Source organism: Plectropomus leopardus, chromosome 2 (assembly GCF_008729295.1).
Source record: "Plectropomus leopardus isolate mb chromosome 2, YSFRI_Pleo_2.0, whole genome shotgun sequence".
NCBI lineage: Eukaryota > Metazoa > Chordata > Actinopteri > Perciformes > Serranidae > Plectropomus > Plectropomus leopardus.
The window spans coordinates 24,882,702-24,903,734 of NC_056464.1; the positions used below are offsets into that span (position 1 = coordinate 24,882,702).

At 38.6% G+C, this 21,033-nt stretch overlaps 2 protein-coding genes across 3 annotated transcripts in view; both read right to left on the reverse strand.

The window, feature by feature from the left end:
- The window catches only part of itga7 (integrin, alpha 7), a 44,394-nt gene extending 33,724 nt beyond the window's left edge, over positions 1 to 10,670 (reverse strand). Inside the window, exon 1 of the mRNA XM_042506082.1 lies at positions 10,185 to 10,670. Within this exon, the coding sequence (XP_042362016.1) occupies positions 10,185 to 10,396 (212 nt within the window). The 5' untranslated portion in view covers positions 10,397 to 10,670. The remainder of the gene's footprint in view (positions 1 to 10,184) is intronic.
- Positions 10,671 to 17,702: 7,032 nt separating this feature from the next.
- LOC121952035 (protein shisa-4-like) lies at positions 17,703 to 20,835 on the reverse strand. 2 transcript variants are annotated; one of them, XM_042498558.1, is made up of 5 exons: positions 20,673 to 20,835; positions 19,908 to 20,067; positions 19,649 to 19,809; positions 18,827 to 18,976; positions 17,703 to 18,597 (listed from the first exon to the last, which is right to left on the reverse strand). In XM_042498558.1, exons 1-5 carry the CDS (start codon positions 20,737 to 20,739, stop codon positions 18,458 to 18,460), a joined length of 678 nt encoding a protein of 225 aa, XP_042354492.1. In that variant the 5' UTR covers positions 20,740 to 20,835; the 3' UTR covers positions 17,703 to 18,457. The 2 variants fall into 2 exon arrangements, with proteins under 2 accessions (XP_042354492.1, XP_042354491.1); XM_042498557.1 differs by having other exon boundaries at positions 19,649 to 19,812; positions 20,673 to 20,834.
- Between the last annotated feature and the right edge of the window lie 198 nt (positions 20,836 to 21,033).

The window sequence follows — 21,033 nt, forward strand, 5'->3', positions numbered from 1 at the left end:
CCAGCAGAGCCGCCTTCAGCTGATTGATTAAACCGCGTCTTTACTAGAGTCAACTCAAATGGACACACACACACATATAATCGAAGAGGAGGTCTTCCATGATTTATTCATCCCTGCAGCTCCCGTCCCCATCAGACCCTCCACCCCTCCCCCACCTACACATCATACCATATTTATAGTCAACTCAAGGTAAAGCATTAGCCACTGAGTTTTTTTTATCAATTAACATGAAAAGCAAACCTTACAGCAAAGTCATACATGATTCATTAAACCCAAAGACTATTATCATGTATACTGATGACACAACAAAATGCCAGAAACCTTCTCATAACTTTATCTGCCAAGATGCAAACTATCTCTGAAGTGCAGATGCAGATTCAGCTCCTGCTACACTGCCATCGTTTTATCTGCACCTTCATCAGATCTAAGTTGTATGTTTCCTCCCTGACTCTGCAGATTGTCCCTCTCCCTCCACTGACCACGTGGTCCGCGGGGTAATATTCCTGAAAGCTCTCGGCCAGGCAGCGCTGCTTCCCACCGAGCTTTTGTTCAGGCAGCGCAGCGTGGAGGAATGGGAGAATGTTAAATAGACAGAGAGTAAGTGGGAGCTAGTAAAGAGTATTAATCGTATGTGTGTGTGCGTGCATGCTGGACTGTAAAGCCCATGCTATATACCCTCAGCTCCGTCTGATCTCTCCTATAAATGAGCACTGCAACAGCGTGAGCTCCTACATTTACGAGTCTTTCATATGAATGGCCATTAGAAGATTTAGCAACAAGAGAGAGGGAGCAGGACAAAAATCATGAATTGAATTAGGGAGGAAAAAGGGGGAAGGTTCATTCTCTACTCTAAAGCTGAGGCTGGAAAAGCAGCTTTTATTTGGCTATTTTAATGCAAATTAACCTCCAGAAATTCTTCATTGTGTTATGAATGTGTGAGGCAGTTATGCTGGGCCCCATTTACACACATTTATATGTATATAAAACATCAGGAATGGTACTGGAAGGTACAGAGGGTATTGTGTTTAACTCATGGAGGCAAAAGCCAAACACAATGAAACAGCAAAGTAAAAGTTAGCGACCGCAAAAAAAGACTTACAGGAATATTTGAACATTTTGGGAAATAAGCCTGTTTACGTTCTTGCTCAGAGTTAGATGAAAAGAACACCACTCTCACATCTGTACAACAACTATGAGGCTATCGCCTGTTAGCTTAAGTGGAAACAGCTAGCCTAGCTCTGTGCAACAGTAAGAAAATCCACCTACCATCCCCTCCAAAAAAAAGATGAATACTAGAAAAATACTTCAGTTTTTTCATGCATTGAATAAATGACACAATGTATTTTTTTAGTAAGTTTTACAGGTTCTGATATGTGGATTTTGTTACCTTTGTTACCCTGTTTCCAGTCTTAATGCTAAGGCCCAGACACATCAAACCGACATCTGAGAACTAGCGACGACAAAAGCCCCCTGCTGTGTCGCCTCATGTCGCTGTGTCTTGGCCAAAAAGTTGCACATGAACACATCAAACTGACGGCCAACTAGAACATTCTGCACCCGCATGAGAGGAAATACCCCTCCATACCAGCAGACCGTGGTTGTCTGCAATCATAAAAATGGGAGACCAGAAGACCAGAAGTCTGAAAAACCAGAAGTCATGACGCTAGTTAGCCAGTTAGCACATTAACAACACAATCTAATGTTGAACGAACAAAGTATATTTGCCGTGCAGCAGTAAAAAAACAACACAGCTAAAGCTAAAGAAAAACAATCTTACCTTATATTACAAGTTTGTATCAACCTCACTCTCTCTTGACCTTTGCCCTTTGTTTACATTTTTCACTTTCATTTGTCCTCTTGTGTGCTGAGCTGAACAGCCAATCAGAGTGATTTCATTCACCGACAGGCTCCACGGCTGCCACAGATGCTCACCATCAGATCAACATGGGTGGACAATCGACGTGTTGGTGTTTCACAGCCTTAACCGCAATGTTAAATCCACCCTCGTGGTTAGCGCACACGGAGTGGTATCAATCTTTGCACCTGCTTCTTTCTCCTATTAGCTACGATTGCTTTGTACTATGCCAGAGTACATTAAACCCCCTCTCCACCCCCCCTCTATTCAGGAAAAGGACTTTTGGGTCAAGGGCAGGCCTACTCAGATCAGGGCCAGGATCCCTGATGTGAAAGCCCACTAACTCTCCACAGGAAATCAAAGCAAATAAGCACATTTCACAAAATGTCAAACTATCACTTTGTTAAAAAATAAATGCTACCTCCTTTAACTTAACCCTGTGTACTGCTGAGTTTCTTATCTTTTGCATTTGACTTCTCTCGCAATCTCTGTAACCTTTTGGAGGTCATCCAAACATCACATCCAAACTCTGCTCCTGTTTTGTTAGGCTATGTTAATCAAGCCTCCAGTTCAATAAGAGGATTTGTTCAGCTTCGGAAAGCTCTGTTTTAAATTCTTAGACTATGTGTCTGGGATTATATACCTGTGGCCCCACTGGCACCGAGACTCTCCTTAGAAAGGCGCCAAAGCAGGTCCATGGTAAACATGAACCTCACTGCAATCTGAGAGTCTCCACTTTCCCTCACACAGCCAACTCTACGTCTACTGACATCAACAGCCTGACACAGATAAATCACACTCTAATAATGCTGTCAATGTGTGGCTATGCTAGACGCAAAAACAAACTGACATGGTTTGGGGGAAAAACAGGGTTAAAAATGATCAATTTTCCAATAAAAAGAAAGAGAATTAAAAAAGAGAATAAAAAACATAATAAAGAAAGGCTAACAATTGAGTCAGAACAGAGAATAAGCTTAATAGATGCCTGTCATGGCCACATAGAGATTCATCACACATGATTTGTGACCTACATCCAAACTGCCTTCTCCCCACCTTTGTCAAAGCACTCTAAAAAAAGATCTTTACATTAAATCATGAGGCCAATATCCATATAAAGAAATGGCATGAAGTCTCAAGGCCTTCCAGCACACATGGTTACAGTTTGATTTATAAGCCTTTGGCAGTCAGCTAAACATTTCTATATGCAGGACACTTCATGCTATATCATGCTGTCATGGGTTCGCTCAAAGTATATTGATGTATGCAATTAAAAGCTTGCAGAGTCAGCTGATCTTGGGTATAGACTATCAGCATATTTTTTAGCCATGTGTGGTTCTATGAATGGGAATTACTATGAATGGGAATTAGGGTCTTTCACTCTACGACTTTGGCCCTGACTGAAATATTTCAAAAACTACTGGATGGATTGCCATAAACTTTGGTACAGACTTCTGTGGTACCAAGAGGAATACTACTGACTTTGATAATTCCCTGACTTTTCCTCTAGCACTACCATGACACTGACATTTTTTGCAATGAGCAACATGAGTTAACAACAAGGATTTCAAGTAAATTTGGTAAACACATTCACGGTTGCCCCAGGATGAAATGCAATGACTTTGGAAATGCCTTGTACTTTTATCATCATTAGGTCAAACAATCTGCTTTTTTAATACTTTGATTTATCACTAAATACCAGCCACTCTAACCTGTGAACACAGGCGCCAAAAAAAAAAAACAGGTCCCATGATGCACACACACTGCTCACACAGGCAGTGTGGCCTGGATGTTAGACTGACAGAAGGTTTTGTTGGATAGATGAATAGCTTCAGAAACCCCCTGCCACGCTTTCCTGACATTAGCATTGGAGGGCCATGTCCAACCATATCTGTGATTTAATGACAATTGAAGTTTAACCTTCTCTCTTTATCTTTTTCATTCTTAACACAACTGTTTCTATCACACAACACAATGAATGTCTTGCAGGAGAGACCATCTCAAAATGTGCACTGTTATCCCCAAGTGTAAACGATATTGAATTTCCCACTGTGATGACAGCTTCTCACTCCACCTTTAAGTGTTGCCTTCAAACACTTACCTTCACAATCTATTCTCTTTTTATTCATTTTCAAAATGTATCATATCGTAAGACGACTGACATATTTTACTTTTCTATGCATTTAGGCAGTCTTACTACAGTATATAAACAAGCAGTAGCTGGATTCATGGAGATTGGCAGTGGTGGGATGAAGCTCAGGGGGCTTCCTGTCCTCACCAAGCACTAGCCTATTAGCGGAAGCACTTCTCATAGTACTATAAATAGCAGACACACACATAACTCAAACTGAAATACCCTCTCCCCTCATCCTCTGTCTGGCATCAGCAACAGCAGGAGAAGAAGCCCCCTAAGTTCAGGTTTCGGGGCCTTAAGGGCAACAACAACCAACAGAGAAAATAAAAAAAAGTTTACAGAAGTCTAGGAAGACAGATTGAGTGTGGCATACTTTAACTTCCTCACAACATGTCACTGAACAGGATCTCACTTCAGCACATTTGCGAGTATGAGATCATTGTGTCACATGGGATTGACCTCTGCTGCTATACTGAAAAGGAGCTGTATGGTTTGGGGCAGACACAAGCCTGTATTGAAGAGAAACTGTACAGCTGAATAAAAAGACATTCTTTATAAACCTGCCAGCTGCATCTGAAGCTGAACATCTGTTCCCCAACCGGCCTGTGAAGAAACTGCACTGTGGTTTTGCAGCTTTCTCAAGATCCACTCATACAAACAACTTTATACTCTACTCCACGCATCTTTGGGTCCTGAACAATACACCTGCTACCTGCCATGACATAGTTGCGTCAAACACTTAAGTCCCTGCTCACAGTAAAAAACACTGGTGCGATACACTCTGGTTCACAGGAGAAACACCTGAGGCATATTTTAGCCCAAAGTGAAAGGGCCCAGAAAAGCCTTACATTTATTTTTGATGTCTTGATCTGAAAAATATTGACAAGTCTAACTCATTGTGCCCCAAAAATGTACAAAAGGCCCCTATGGTACTGAAAAGATATGCAACTGTATACTTTTTACTTATTGTGTACTTCTTACTTCAGAGGAAAACATTGCAACGAATTTACCAGACAGAGGCGTTACTGATTACGTTGCAGATTCAAAATTTGCTCAAAAAATACATATTATTTACTAAACTATACAGCATAATATATGGCATTGTTTTCTTGTTTATTCAAAATTGGTTAATATTGCACGTTCTGTATGTCCAAATTGCACCAAATTCAACAATGTACATTAGGCCTGAGTTAAAACAATCTCTCCATCCAGTTCAAAGCGATCTTCATTTAAATAATTCAAAATCAATTCATAAACTCCGAGATCAATGTTTTAATATATGTTTTTTCACAGCAATGTGTGAAGCTTTAACCCCGTAAATTTCTTTGGTCCCAGCACTAAATAATTAAATACTAAAGTATTGAAAAGCTCTGATGTTAGAGGTTCTTTTATCTGCAACTGTTAGCTTTCTTTTTGATGTTTGGGTGTAATTTGTTTTCATGCTGCAGCCTCTCCTCCTACCGGTGTCTATGCGCCATGGCTGCAGCTTCACATACACACACACAGACACACAAACATGGAGTGATCAGAGATGCTGCGGTGGAGACAGTGAAGTGAAAATTACTCAAGCTGACAACTATGCTCATTAGTGTAAGTACATTAAAACCTCTGCAAGGAAAAAGACTGTACTTTATCGATACACCTGTTCAACTACCATTAACATGTAAGCATGTAGAAAAGTGACATCTGAATCTGCTCTGCCAGTTTCTCATTCACCAAAATCATGTTTTACACAAGGGTAATGCACTAATTCAGCTAGCGAATTGTTACTAAAAGCTAAAACTACTGTTTATATCTGACTGTTTAGCATAATTTCTAAAATTTACCAGCAGTAACATTACCTTCAGACAGTAATTCCATCAGCAGCAGAAGGAGGACAGAGGACAGAGAGACTGACAGATATTGACTGATGTCTGTTCTTGACTCTGTCTGAAATGTCACTTAATATTGTTAATTAATTTACCATTTAGATTTGTTTCCAGTGAGATACTGAGATACTTTATATAGTGATTAAGGTCTTTTAATATTACTGTTACTGCTCTAGAAATAACATTTAATTATAAAATATTCAGTTCTAATCATGTTCTGAAAATATACTTCTTCTAAAGTAATTCCTTGTACAATTCACAGCATTAGGTCTTTGAGAATCTTGAATTTACATTCAAGAAAACCTGCTGAAATACACCTAAATAAATCGATATCAGATCGAATCAAATATCAAATCGGGACCTTGTGAATAAGAATCAAATCGATTCAGGAAATCAATGATGGTACCCAGCCCTAATCTATGTCCTTTGGTCCCCAGTAATTCACCCATCAAGTGTGAAGCAGAGTGAATGAACAGTTGTTGAAATATGGAAAGGACAGACGGACATACAGACAGAATGGCAGACAGTAAGAGAGTACTTCCTTTAGATACTCATGACTTTGCTGATGTTTTAGGGAAACAAACAACTCAAGAGAAGGAGTAAAACTCTGTAAGTGTGACAGTATGACTAAGCTGATATTAGCACTTCAATGTTATGCGCTGTGTGTGACACAGCTATGAGTAAGCACAGAACAGAGCATCAAAGCAGCGATATCATTTTCACCATTGAATCTGGTGGCACAACACACAATGAGGACAACCCAGAATGGCCACAGGTGACAGTAACCCAAACCTTCATGATATAAGGAGAAAATGAGTCAATGGTATCGAATTACAGACAGTTTGAGGCAAATTGTTTCAAGACAGTATATCAGAGGGGCAGAGATGGTAATAGGAGCATCTTGGAAACTAAACTCCCGGAGAGGGCACTATCATGAAGCTAATGTACTATTCAGACAGGAGAGATAATTGCTGTGTTGCAATCTGAATAATACATTTCTCAAACTAAGAGTGCAATATCATCAAGTCGAAATGTTTTGCGCTCCTACAGTCCACAAAACTGATGAAATCACCATCAAGTCATCAGGGCTGAACCAGTGAGTACTCAGTGAGGTCATGATCGCTGTATTTTGTCTGGGAATTTGGTGGATTGATGAGTATATATTTAAATGGTGATACAATTATATTTGACACCCTTTTACAGCAACAATTATATGAATAAATAAAAAGATTTGAACCACATCCCCAACATAGTTTTATTTCTGGCTGTCTGCAGAGTTACTGGCCAGGTCAACTTGGATAACTGTGAATTTTTAAGATAAACATAAAGTGGGTATAGTCAATATTTTTAAATAAGAATATATCAAATGACAATGTAAAACAATATAAAGACAATATCAAAGGAGTCCGTTGTAGTACAGCACATAGAATTATCAGGATGCAGAGCCTCCCTCTGTGCAGGATTTTCCCAAAAAACAATGTAGCCCATAGACTCATACAAAAGCAATCAAAAGTTACTAAAACCATGGCAACAGTGACAAGATGTACAAATATGGCAAGGCAAAATGCCAAGTGGACAAAACTTGTTCCAAAACAAGAGTGAGCTTTCACTTTTGCTTACAAGCACTATAGGAACATTTTTCTGTTGGACAACAGGGTGCCAGCAATTAGCTTAGTTAGCTCATGAATCCCCAAATTTTCCCATTCATTATCTTATGTACACCACATGGATATAGCACAAGGCTGCAGAGGCAACCGGGACATCTAATTTTCCCTTTAAGAACAGCTAATTTTGGTCAATCACATTACTGTCTCATCGTATTGAGCTAACGTAGCCTATCTACATATAAGTGGGATAGCTATGAAGAGAAGTTTTGTGGGGTGGGCAGCACTAGCTCTTGATCATGCATGTACTATAAAAGAATGTCACGTAGACACTTACACCATATTTGGCAAAAAAGTACCAAAACTCTAATGATTCAAAAGGCTCAATGCAATTACATGTATCAGCTCCAAGGAATCAATACTATGAAAAGAATCAGTCTGCACATCACTGCCCGAGTGGACAGAAATTCAGTTATTGCAAGTTTAAGTATTAAGTGTTTTTTATAGACTTTTATAAACCACTTTGGACACTGGATTATCTTTGAAAACAGGACTACTTTAATTATCTCATAGAAGTGAACGTGTTTGGTTATTATAGGAAAAATGATTACCTCATAATTTCCAGTCATAATAGATACAGTAGATGGTAATAAAATCATTATAAAGTCATCTACAGCAAATGTGATGTCACAGCATACTGGCAGCAGCATTATTCATCCCACTCTGTTCCAGTAGGCACATCACATCAGCACATCAGGTTGGTTTATTGACTTTCTCCTCCTGGCACTAACTCTTCTTTTACTCAGGAGTCTAATCTCTGTTGCACTTTGGCCACAGTAGTGAGCCATACAATACTTTAAGCTCATAGCCTGTTTTTAAAATAAGTTCCAGGAATGTTGCTGGACAGTGAGCAGGTTTCAGACGGGTGACCTGACTCTCCTGACTCTGTGTCTGTGTGAATGCTGATGTCATTCTCCGGGTCTTACACCAGGCGACAGGGTGACTGCAGCCCGAGTAAACTGAGGAGCCAACGGTTAAATATGGAGCTCTAAAACAGACACAGACCTGTAGTAACTTATGCTAACTCTCTTTAAATAAGCTTCAGTGTGCCGGAAAAAAGGAGGATATATTGGCAGAAATTGAAAATAAAATTCATTACGATGTCTTCATTGGTGTATAATCACCTGGCTGAATATAGGAATCGCTTTGAGCCATTTATGTCAGCAAATGGAGCGGGCCATCTCCTGTCTCCCATGGAGTCTGCCGTGTTTTTCCTACAGTAGCCCAGAATGGACAAACCAAACACTGACTCGAGATAAGTTTAAGTTTGTTGCCTCACCACTAGATACCACTGAATCCCACACGACACCTTTCTTTACAATGTGTTTAAATTAATTTTAAACCATGCATCCTACATACTTGTTTCATTCGTAATATTCAAGTGTAAAAATAGTTGTTTAGGTTTGAGTTAGGTATTAGTATTTCCACTTTATACATGATTATACCTTTCCTCTATTTCATAGAGAATATTTTCCCTTTGTTTTAACTGTGTTAATTGGGTTTCAGTTTTACAAATGAGTTTGATGCACGAATCAGTTGCATGTCTTAAACACAAGAGGACCTGCTGTGTTTGTAGATATAAACAGTTGATTGTAAGGTAACAAAAATACAACAATCCTAAGTTGTCAGTGATTGTAAACTAATGAAAACATAGTTATGCATATTATATTCCATTTCTGCCAACATATGTCCCTAAATCCTACACAGATTTACATTTACACTGTGCTACTTTTTCTGTGAATGTTCATATATCCAGTTTTGTGTATGGCTCTTTTGCTACATCATTAATAGGGAATGATAAACAAAACTTTTAAGTAGGAAATATAGGAGTCTGCCTATAACTGTGCTTGCTGAATACATAGTGGAAAATACAGTTTTGATCTCTAGACTGAAAAAAAACTATATATTACAAATCTTTTCTCTCTGGCACCTCATCAGATGAAATACTAATCGAAAAGCTTGAGGTAAATTAAGCCAGTATGTTATTTATACTTATAAGGATTTCCAAAGATTTACGATCTGTTATTATAATTTATTCATGATTACAGAGGGACTGGTATGAGGCTTATGAGTGTTCCAGTCACACTGAAAGACGCAATGAAACAGCTGTTGGCAAAAATATCAGAGAACAAACAGTCACACAGACGAGCAAACACACATCTCACCCATGAAACTACGGGACACATTAGTATCTCCACTCCCCTTGTGTGAAGTCTGCATCAGACCCTAACTGCTCAGGGAAAAAAAATCACTTAAAACTGCTTTTTTTTCCTTCTTCAGAAATCACTGCATGCCAGCTGATTCAGCACAAGATCTACTCTCATCCACTCTCCACTTACTGTAAATCATCGTCTATTAACTCAGGCTGCTCTTGCTGTGCATGCTGCACATAAACATGCTAAAACTCCTGCACCCAGAGTTATGAGAATGATTTAGCAAATCTGGTGCAGCAAAGAAATGCTGACTGTAGCAGCCACAACTTAAATTTCAGCTCCTAACTCCCCTTAAAATGAAGTTAATGGTATTGTGAACATTTTGCACGAAGAGCAGGTGCAAATACAAGAAACCTCACATTTAAACTGAGTGTAAGGTGCAACAAAAAGTCAAAAAGGACGCACACACACAATCAGGGGGCACAAAGCACAGTGCCGCATTCATGCACTCACCAGCTCTGAGGCTCTGGGGTAAGCTGCTGGTGAAGTGCTAGAGAGAAACCAAAAAAGGTGCCACGGTCTCCCAACTTGTGCAGTGTGTGAGTAGTATCCAGGTTAAAGCCCCACACTTGGCTTGAAAGGCTCAGCAGAGCCCAGAGGAGCCAGCGATGAGAGGAGGAAGACGAGAGGGAGACAGTGTTCCCATGTCCCACCGGGGCTGCCATAGCAGGGAGCAGGTCCTCTTTAGCAGCAGAGCAAGTTCAGTTCAAGAAGGGGAGAATCCTTTTATGGCTCCCAGAGAGATAAAAGAGAAAAATCCTGTGTAGGCTCTTCTCCTCTGTGGATGCCACCCTTGTTTTCTCTTTCTCGTCCTCCCTCGCTCTATGTTGCTGCCTCTCAACTCCGTTTGCTGCTGTCAGTCTGAAGAGCAGGCTGTGAAAATGTGGTCGCCACTAGTATGTGTGTGTGTGTGTGTGTGTGTGTTTCTCTCAATGCATGTGCGCCTCCCCCTCCTCTATGCTCAGAGGGAGACAGAGGACAAGTGCCTTGAATAGCCCGCTCACTCCTCCCCCTCCCCTCTCTCTTTCTGTCCCTCCCTCCCTCCCCCCCCTCCCCTGACACCAACACTCACGGGACTGCTGCCAAAATACCAAGCAAGGTTGTCAAGATACTTGGAGGCAATTGAATAGAGAGAGAGAGAGAGAGGGTGAAAAGACAGCAAACCGTTTTATCTGGTGGAGTTCACACGGTCCAAAGTGCCTCTTTCTGTGGCCGCTCTTCGCTGCAGGTGCTTGTAGTCTGAGGAGCATAAAAGGAGGAAAATAACTGATGTTGAAAGTTAAAAAGCCAGACATGAAGAATCCAAAGGTTTTTTTTTTACTCTGAGCTTAAAAGCGCTGACGTCTGACTTGATCTGGAATGAATCAGGGAGACAAAAGAGCCCTAAATGTGCACAGTGACCCAGGAAACTTTATTACAGACCTTTAGCTCCTCTGGAAAGGGAGAGCGGGAGAACTATGTGCTGTGACGGAGCAATGAGACATAATCAGGAAAATTGCAGCACTCCAACAAAGCACATCCAGTGTTATTTTATTCATTCACCAATGTGAATAGTAAGTATTTTCCCCCAATTATTTTCCATACAAGTAGCTCAAACAAAGAGCATAATGCCAAGCTACCTCAGTCATGCCCTCTCACCAACCACAACTGTGGTTTTAACCAGCTGATTTCTGTTTCTCTCCAGTCAATCTGTGTGCAGCTGTCAGCGTGTCACCTCAACTGTTCCACATAATAAACCTCACACACACAACAGTTGCACACCAACAACGCGAGACAATAAAATACTTTTGTGTCACCTTCCCATTTAGGGTTTTGCATGGTAGAAAAATGTTGAGAGGGATGTGACTTTAAATTTAATTCAGCAGTAAGGGTTTTTTAAGTGGATATCCATTCCATTGCCAGAAAAAAGTAGGTATTTTATGTTTCCAAAAAAGAAGAATACTTTTGCACTTTATTATGTTGTGGCAGCAGATATCTTGCACATTTCCATTTTAACAACACTGCGGTAAATGTGTGCTTAGATTTAGTCACTAAAAAACACTTGGTTATGGTTAAGGAAAGATTGTATGTTGACTTATAATACCCGGTGTGGGGCACAATTCAGGAAAAGCAGCAATGCAGCGGTAAAAAACAACCATTTTCTTGGCCCCTTCCCCATGGGTCACTACAACTATGGAATGATTACTAAATGGGACTACCGGGCTCAGGCACAGGTGCCCAAAGTGTAATGGGGCCCCCTGGCCTTCACTTGCAAAATTTAAAATTAACACATACCTATCAGAAAGAGGGTCAAAATGACAAAAAAGAAAAATTACCTCAAAGAGCCACAAAACAACCGCAGGCAGAAATGAATACAAAATGACCACAAAGAAACACAAACCAACAGAAAGATGCATAACGACTACAAAGAGATGCAAAACCACCACAAATTCTGTGAGCCTTGCTCCTATAAGAGAGGTGATGGGGCCCCTTACATATCTGTGCCCCGGGGTCCATTGTCTCATTATCCGCCCATGGCTACAACGCCCACGTCCGGAGCCTAAAGGCTGATGGAAACACAGCAATGACTCACTAAACAGAACTGGTTTTGTTGTCTGATGGTCTTGAACAGCGGCCTGCAGTTTGGCAGAAACTCATTTATAACATCACTGTAAAAGTGCTGATATGATACAGATGAAACACGCAAATGTAATGTATTTGTGGATTTTAGAAATGTACAATACCAACATTTTTGTGGCAAGTGGGCTGGATATTCATATTTCCAATTAAGTGCAAAACATTTTATTTGCAGCTAAAAGTTTTAGATGAATATCCTTTTTTTAACCCTTTAAACTCTAGATGAAAATTAATTTTCTTGTACTACTCTTGTAAAAGTATTTAAACCTTCAAAATATGACCAAATTGGTTTGCTTTCTTTTAAAAACATGGGGAAAAGTTGGTGAGCAATTTGACAAGAACTGTTCTGTAAACTGCAAGATGTTAGTAGATTTGGAAAATTAGTTTTAAAGAAGCTAGGAAAAAAAATATATATGTATTTACAGCATTTAAATTGGGTTCATTCTGTGGAGATTCTTTGGTGTGTAATATACACTCAGTGGCCACTTTATTACACCTGTATAATATAATGCAGTCTGGCGCAACAGCCCTGTTAGGTTAGTGTAATTATTAAGTATATCCTCAATTTTAGATGGTTTGTTTTCTTGCAGGGAGTCAACTAAACCACGTGAGAGACTTGGTGGTGTGATTTTATTGCCTGAAAATTCAGCTGAGATGTTATCTTTGAGCTCTGAGCTTCTTGACAAAACTTGCACATTAAGGAGGATTAAAAGTAAAAGTGAGATTAGTGTCTCTGGACACTATCATCACCAGGTTAGTGGAAGGATGAGCTCCTCTCATGTGATCTGGCTGGCATCATGAATCAGCTTCTGGTGTCAGTTACTATCTGCCCCCTACTGCCTTTAAGCAGTATTAAAATAAAGAGCTGATGAGCTTTCACTCAGCTGCCTCTTTATTAGGTACTGTACATCTGACTAAAACTGATGCTGTCTAATAGACTTTAACAGTCCTGCGATAGATCCTGCAATTAATGACATATTCTTTTGTTATTTTGTGCACCTCATATATAAAATAAGAATAGGCTTAATCATAGAAGCACCCCTGATACTACAGCATCACAGCGACATCTTTTCAGCAGGACTGTTGCATTAGACTGCATTAGTTTAGCGATTAACCTAATACACTGGCAATTCAGTGTATCTAGATATACAGATAGAAAGATATTTCAAACTGGTAAAGCAAACAAACAGAAAAATTAACAAAATGGCAACATCAAAAATGAATGATAACCTACACTCAATGAACAGATACAAATAAGCAACAAGAAATTGCATCTTGCGTGTTCAATAAGGAGTAGGAGGAAGTATAAACTTATTATTTCCTACCCCTTCTCAGCTAATCAGTAAATTAATCCGTGAACTTCATCACTAACATATACATACACTTAAATATTTATGCAGATAGACTCACATGCATTCAAATATACACACATATATCCATATGTTTGCATGCATACATACATTAATGTGCATGCACGTGCAAACAGATCCCACCAATCCACCTGCACAGCCTGCATATGCATGTATATTCATATATATTAATCATAATTAAAATACATACATACGACATACAAGTATATTTGAAGATAATTTAGATTTTTTTAGTAGTTTCCGAGACTTAGCAATCCTTCCAATGACACAAAACCTACTTTGAGACTTCACAGCGATAATAGAGGCTCAGCGAGGCTGTGCTTCGAGCTAAATGCTAACGTTAGTATGCTAACATGTAGCTGTATAATGTTTACCATCTAAGTTTTCTAAGTATAACCATACTTACAAACTAATCAGTATTACAGTGTATGTCGAGTTGAAGCATGGGAAGATACTTGGGGAATGAAAAATGACGAAATGTAGGAAGACTGATTCATTTTATAGAGCGTAAACTGAACTTTAAGCTAGCTCTTATGTATGCTAACGTTACACAAAAGCGAATTAGCTTATATATTTGGAAGTACGTTAGCGTTAAATAACGAGTAAAGAAAATATAAAGCTGTGTCGCTCAACAAGCACAATCGCATTTATCAAACGTTTATTAGCACCATTCGGGAAAGTTTACTTACTTGTTTACGGAAGTGCGTGGCATGACGTCGAGACGCCGAGTGCGCCGCCAGCCTGCCGTTGAACGTCATCTCCTCTGTGTGTTGTTGTCCCGGACCTTTCTAATAAAATACTTGCCTTTTTTCATGTAATTGTATGATTTTATTCATGTAATATTACTATTTCAACCTTTTTTCTTGAAATATTACGACTTTTTTTCTCGAAATATTACCACTTTTCCCCTGTGATAGGCCTATTACAACTTTTTTTCTTGAAATAGTATGACTTTATTCTCATTAAATTACGACTTAGTTTTTTCTTGTAATTTTACAATTACTTTCTGAAATATTACATTTCCTTTCTTGTAATATTATGACTATTTTTCTTGAAATAGTATGCTATTTTTTTATTCTCTCTTGACTTTATTCTTATAACAACTTTTTCTCCTAATATTACAACATTAATATTAGGAGAAAACTACTTTTACTTTTACGATTTTATTCCCATTAAATTGCAACTTTACTCTTTTAATGTTACAACCTTTTTCTCCTAATATTGAGATTTTTTATAATATGAATTTATTCTCATTAAATTACAACTTTATTCTTGTAATATTAGGCTTACAACATTTTTTTCATAATATTACAACATTATTTCATGAAATAATATGAGTATTCTCAAAAAGTTTCAACTTTATTCTCGTAATAATATAACTTTTTTTTATTGAAATTGTATGACTTAATTCTCATTAAATTTCAGTTTTATTTTAGTAATATTATGACTTTTAACATGACCCTAATCCTCTTTCCTAGTGTTCTACTTGTTAACAGTCATCAAATGTTTTTACAATCAATGTTAGAGTCACAATATTGATTGAAACACTAGATGTTGCATATGTCCAATTGTCCAATTTGACATCTACAACTGTGCAACTGTCTAAAGCCCTTCTTGTGTCAGCAGCCATTCTAAATATTTTTCAGTGGGGCAAATTAAAATACACTTCAGCATTGAAAAAGAAAAATCCTATTGCCTATAGGAAACACTGCATAAACCAAAGTATGGAAGCATTTAAATTTTGACTTGATGATTATTCTTCCTGAGGGAGCGTACATCAAGTCTATTCAAAAGCTGTCACAATATTGATAAAAAAAACCAAAATGTCAACCTGCTGGCTGCACTAAAAGAAAAGTCACCAGAGTCTTTAGGATTCATCCTTTGGAAACAATAAGTGTCTTTATACAATATTTAATGGCAATCCATCCAGTAATTGATATTGGATGGATGAGATATTTTAGTTTGGACCACAGTGACCAAACAAACTAACTAATATTTCCATCCCTCAATCAACAAAGCTAATACTTTGGCTTTTTTGTACCTTATCTGGAAATGTTTTATTACACATCTTCAGTGATGAAAAAGATGTAAAAATAGCAAAAACATAAATAATGTTTGAAACGTATTATCACTTATCTGTGGTAATGGAACAGATTTAAAAATACTGAAAGATAAATAATGCTGTCAAGTCAGTTTGTTTTTCCAAGCATGTGGGAAAGTTCAGCATGCATGTATCTCTTTGGAGCATCTTGGGAATGCTTCTGGGAAATTTGTCAGCAGTTGCTCCCACTCACAACTCACTGATTCAATGTCCTGATTAAATATCTAAAACCTGATCAAAAGGCTGATTTCTGATATCCAATTACATAGTGTTTCCCCTGTGCTCTCTGTGCCGGGCAGCTCCGACCTATAAATACCCGAAGGACTCCACAGAGCAGAGGAAAAGGAAAAAGAAGAAAGGAATGGTGTGGGATGTTGAGAAAATGCTGAAAACATCCTAATGGCAGCTCGGGCAGGAGGCCAGAGGAGAATGCCTTCAGACAGAACAAAGCACAGTCAGAGGGAAGGACGGGAGAAAGGGGAAGAGAGAAGAAGAAAGGGATGAAGAGGAAAATTGAAGTGATGGCCGGCTTAAAGATTATCTGCCACGACGTCCATGACACTGGTGGAGTGCTCATTAGCAGTCTGAGCCACACCTCAAGGAGAGAGCTTATTTTAGACGGTGAGCGGGGAGCAGCACACACAGGCAGGGTCATTTTTCCTGTTATAGCCCCCCGTCACTTCTATGACTGAGACAGCCGCAGTCAGCACTATTACTGTATTGATTAATGGATAGTGTGGGATGCTATAAGAGGGAGTGGTGCTTGTTATTATGGGATTAAATGAAAGCACGCCCACTCCTGCTATTTAACTGCACATGCTCCCACAGGAAGAGGCTACGCTGAGCACTGTGGTTTTGTTGCATGGTAGATAACAACATTTAGCCACAACTTTGTGGAATTTTATAACAGATACTGATTTAATTGAAGGGGTTTGAGAAGCAAGCTAACTAAATTTCTTATTTCTATTGATGCATTTCTGGAAACTCCAAAAGATGTTGAGTCGTAAAAACTTCTCATGTGATCTTCATATATGCAAACATTGCTGCAACCAACTCCTTACGCAAGACAGCAAAAAGACAAACAACCATATGTTTCAACAAAGTGCATTTAACCATTAGTTCAAACCTAATGGCTGAGAATGTAGCTTATTCACTTATCCTCCAGGATGTGTACCTAGTAGAATATAAAAGATAACAGCTCTTAAAATTATGAAAAAATCGGACTTTCGACATGAAGACGTACTATAGAGAGGTGGAGTGAGCAGGTAGAGCAATTAAAAGAAATGGAACAACTTACATACAACATCAAGGGAAAGGTGAACTAGTCAGAAAATGATAGTCAAAGTGGGAGACTAACAGTGTGATAGATAGATAAATATTGGCTCGACAGCCAGAGTATGATGTGTATGTGTGTGTGTTTTTTAAACATTATTATTACTATGTGTGCATTTATTGTTTTTAAGTAATTGTTGTTTCTCTCTCTCTCTCTCTCTTGAACACATTATGTTTCACTTTATTTTGAGGAAAATACAGAGAAATGTGGTCACAAGTTCTCAAAGCTCAAAGTGTCCTCCTTCTAACGTTTTTGTCCAACCACCTGTGCACCTGTGATTTTGATCTAATATCTCTAATATGTTTCATCTTTATCAGATGCTTGTTATTTATCATTTTATATGTAAAATAATATGCTCATTAACAATACTTTGTTGCTCCATCAAGCAGCATACAGTATGGCACTGTTTCCCCTGACTGTACAAAATAAAAGCGTAGCAAAGGCGACCTCTAGTGTCAACTGGAGATTATTAAAAAAAGAAACATTTCAATAACATTTCATCACAATTTCAACTGTTCAAATGACACCACAGTCAAAGGTCAAACAGGGCGTATGGTAATCCATCCAAAAAACTTTAATAGGTGCTGGATCAATCAAACTAACTAATGCACAGATCAAACGTAAGCGCCACACATTGTAATAAAAGCTCTCTGCAATTTGGGTTATTTCTTTCTATCTGAGGTCTTTATCAGGCACTGTCATATCACACCACAGTTTAAGGTGCCTCTTATGGGAGGAAAATCCTAAAACTCTTCAGTTGTTCATGACAAACAAAAACTGAGATCAACAATTCAAGTAATGTTTGCTCAGAAAAATGTGAATGAATGAGAATTGTTAAACAAAACAGAATCTCTGAGAATAAATACCACCTTAACAGTTGTGCTCATGCTTAGGGTATTTGTAGTTGTTGTTTTTTAATCATATAATTGTAGATTTTATTTTATTTTTTCTCCTGACTTGAAATGTGTGTTTTGGTTCTTGTATTTCTCTCCTGAAATTCAGTATTTTTCAGCACTCAACACAAAAGTTGCCATATTTTAAAATAGAATACGGATTTACAAAAGGCCATTAATGATGCGTTATTTTTGAAAGGTTTACCCGTAAAAAGCAGAACAAGCAGCAGCAGCAAGATATAATGATATGCTGAAGTAGTCTAAATTGTGGACAAATTGCACGCGAATATAGATTTCCCAAGACATATTTCAGTATGACAGCTTGCAAAGAGGGTTTCCACTGTTATCCACACGTGCTTGTGAGAATGGTGGTGCTGCAGAGTTTTAAGTATGCAGTGCTTTGGTCGAGTATACTATCCGGTTGAGGGGTAAGCAGGGTTGTAAGGCGGTGGTGAATGTTCATGTGATGTTGGTGGCTGTGCAAAAGACGGACCGATGAAGTTCACCACAGGCACCTCTGGACCAAATCCACCTGGTTGGGGAGCTGGACCATCTAAGAGGACAAAAACCCATATATGGGCTGTTATTACTGAAATTTTGTGTTGCTTCCTCATTTTTTAACCTTTTTCAACCGCTAACAGCACTCATGACAGTTTATTTTTTTAGAAAAAACAAGAAATAAAGATTAAAAAAGATATTTTCTAAAGTTGTGTGAGTCATGTAACAATACATATCCCTCTACCAGCCACATCTTAGTTTACAAATGTCTGAAAATAACTCACAAGATCCCATGTGTGGTGGTGGCGCTGAAGGATTGGGCAGACCTCCAAATCCAGGCTGGCCAGGTACAGGCTGGTATCCTGGGTTGGATGGGAAACTGGGGGCAAATGGTTGCTGGGGCCCACTGATTACACTGGTAGGGCCTGTCACAACTGTAGGTAAAGTCATAGATTGAGTTTGATTATAAAATAATGTACACATGCTTTTGACAAAGCCAAGCTAGCTCTTCCCACCTGTTCCCAGTCTTTGTGCTAAGCAATGCTATTTGGCTACTACATATTTATTGTACAGATGTGAAGTGACGTCAGTTTTTTTTGTTTCACATATTCTATTGTATATTGTTCTTCTTACTCATGTATCTTTTGTACATTGTAGTATCACACACATATGTTAGATTTCTAACTTTACACACTAGTTTTAGACATTACGATGTAGCATGAGGCACAAAGTTCATATTTCTATGCACACTCAACACATTATACAGATTTATGATGTAAATATTCACATACTGGTGTAAATTGTTTCTATTATTACTGTATTTCTATTCTATATTTTTACATACTTTGCGCTGGAACTTATTTGTTATTTCTACTTTCTCTGGTTCTCCATGCCTAGCATCAGAGCGACTGTAACAAATCACACTTTCCTCCTGGGGATCAAAAAAGTATCTCTGAGTCTGGAATTTCTCATCTAAAATGCAGCAAGGAAACAAATAAGCATATTGCCCAAAATGTCACACTTTACTGCTTGCACATACAATACACAAAATGTTTTTAATTCTAGTTGCTTGCACAAAATAAACTATGACTTAGTATGTGTCTTACTTTGGGACCCTCGGCTGCGACCTTTTCGACACTTCTTGTAGAGCAAGCAGCAAGGAGCCATACAGCAGATGACGAGACCCACACAGATGATAATCGGGAAAAGGGATCCTAAAATGCTTCCCAGGAGTGTACCAAGTTTGCTTTTTGCTATACCACTACTGCTCCTGGGGGAAAAAAGACACAAAAAGCTATTGTAAATACTTAAAAATGCTAATATTTTTTCTTTAATGGTATATAAAAAATTTTAACACATTCACACCCTCCAGCACCACAGCGTTGTTGCGCTTCTTGAGTTAGACGGTGTCTGATGCTATTGCAGCAGGATCTTGTGTGGCAGTCTCCACAGCAGAAGTACTCGCCACACTGCTGATTTTTATGTTTGTAACCATCTCTGTCCATGTAGGCGCTGCAGGTATCAGCTGTAATATATACAACAAAGGGACAGGCTGAGGAGAAATGATGGTGAGAGGTAAACCCTTTGAAAGCTGACAAAATTGGTTTGACGTCTTTCAAAAACATGGGAAAAGAGCAATGAGCAACTAGAGAATAAACGACCACAAAAACTTGTCAGAAAATTGTAAAAAGTGTAAGAAAAGTGCCTGAAAATTAGCACAAAACAAGAAAGAGGAAAGGTAAAAAAAAAAAAAAAAAGAAAATTACTTTTTTTAAAAGTGCTTATAAAAAAAAAGTATAAATATAAATAAAAAGTTTAAAAAGGCATCTGAAAGCAGCACAAGAACAATTATCACGCTCCAGGTTTCAAAGGGTTAATTTAGGCTTTACAGGACAACATGCACTGATAAGTTTAGCAGCTAAATTGGTTAAATAGATGTATAAAAGCTCAAAACTGGTGTTGCTGCCACTGAAAAGTAAAATCAAAGTAGTTATGAAAGTGTGGCACCTGACAATTAACTCATTTAAACCTGACTGAGTCATACTGGTTTCCCCGTGTGACCGTCTGCATATGACTGAGGACGTCCTAAAGATCCCACACCTGTTGAAAGAACACCAAAATAAAACTCACCCCATGCAGCCGGGAGCAGGATCACACACAGAACACACACAAGAGTGGACAAGACCCTGGAAACCATATCTGCTGTGTTTTAGTGGAATAAGCAAATGCGTTTGACTGTACAGTGCCACAACCGTTTAAACCTGTCAGTCTGTCCCACCCTGTAGCAAGCGGCCCAACAGCATTCCTTTTTTCATGAGAAACACTTGTCACTGGAGGATTTATGAATTTTTTTTTTGCAAAAGGGAGTGCTCAATGTAAACAGACCAAGATGGCAACAACAACAGATACTATGTCGGCAAACAAGCCAATAAACTGTTCCTTTTTAGTCCGAATGTATTTATTCTGCATGCTGGCTTTGTTTCACTTCCCT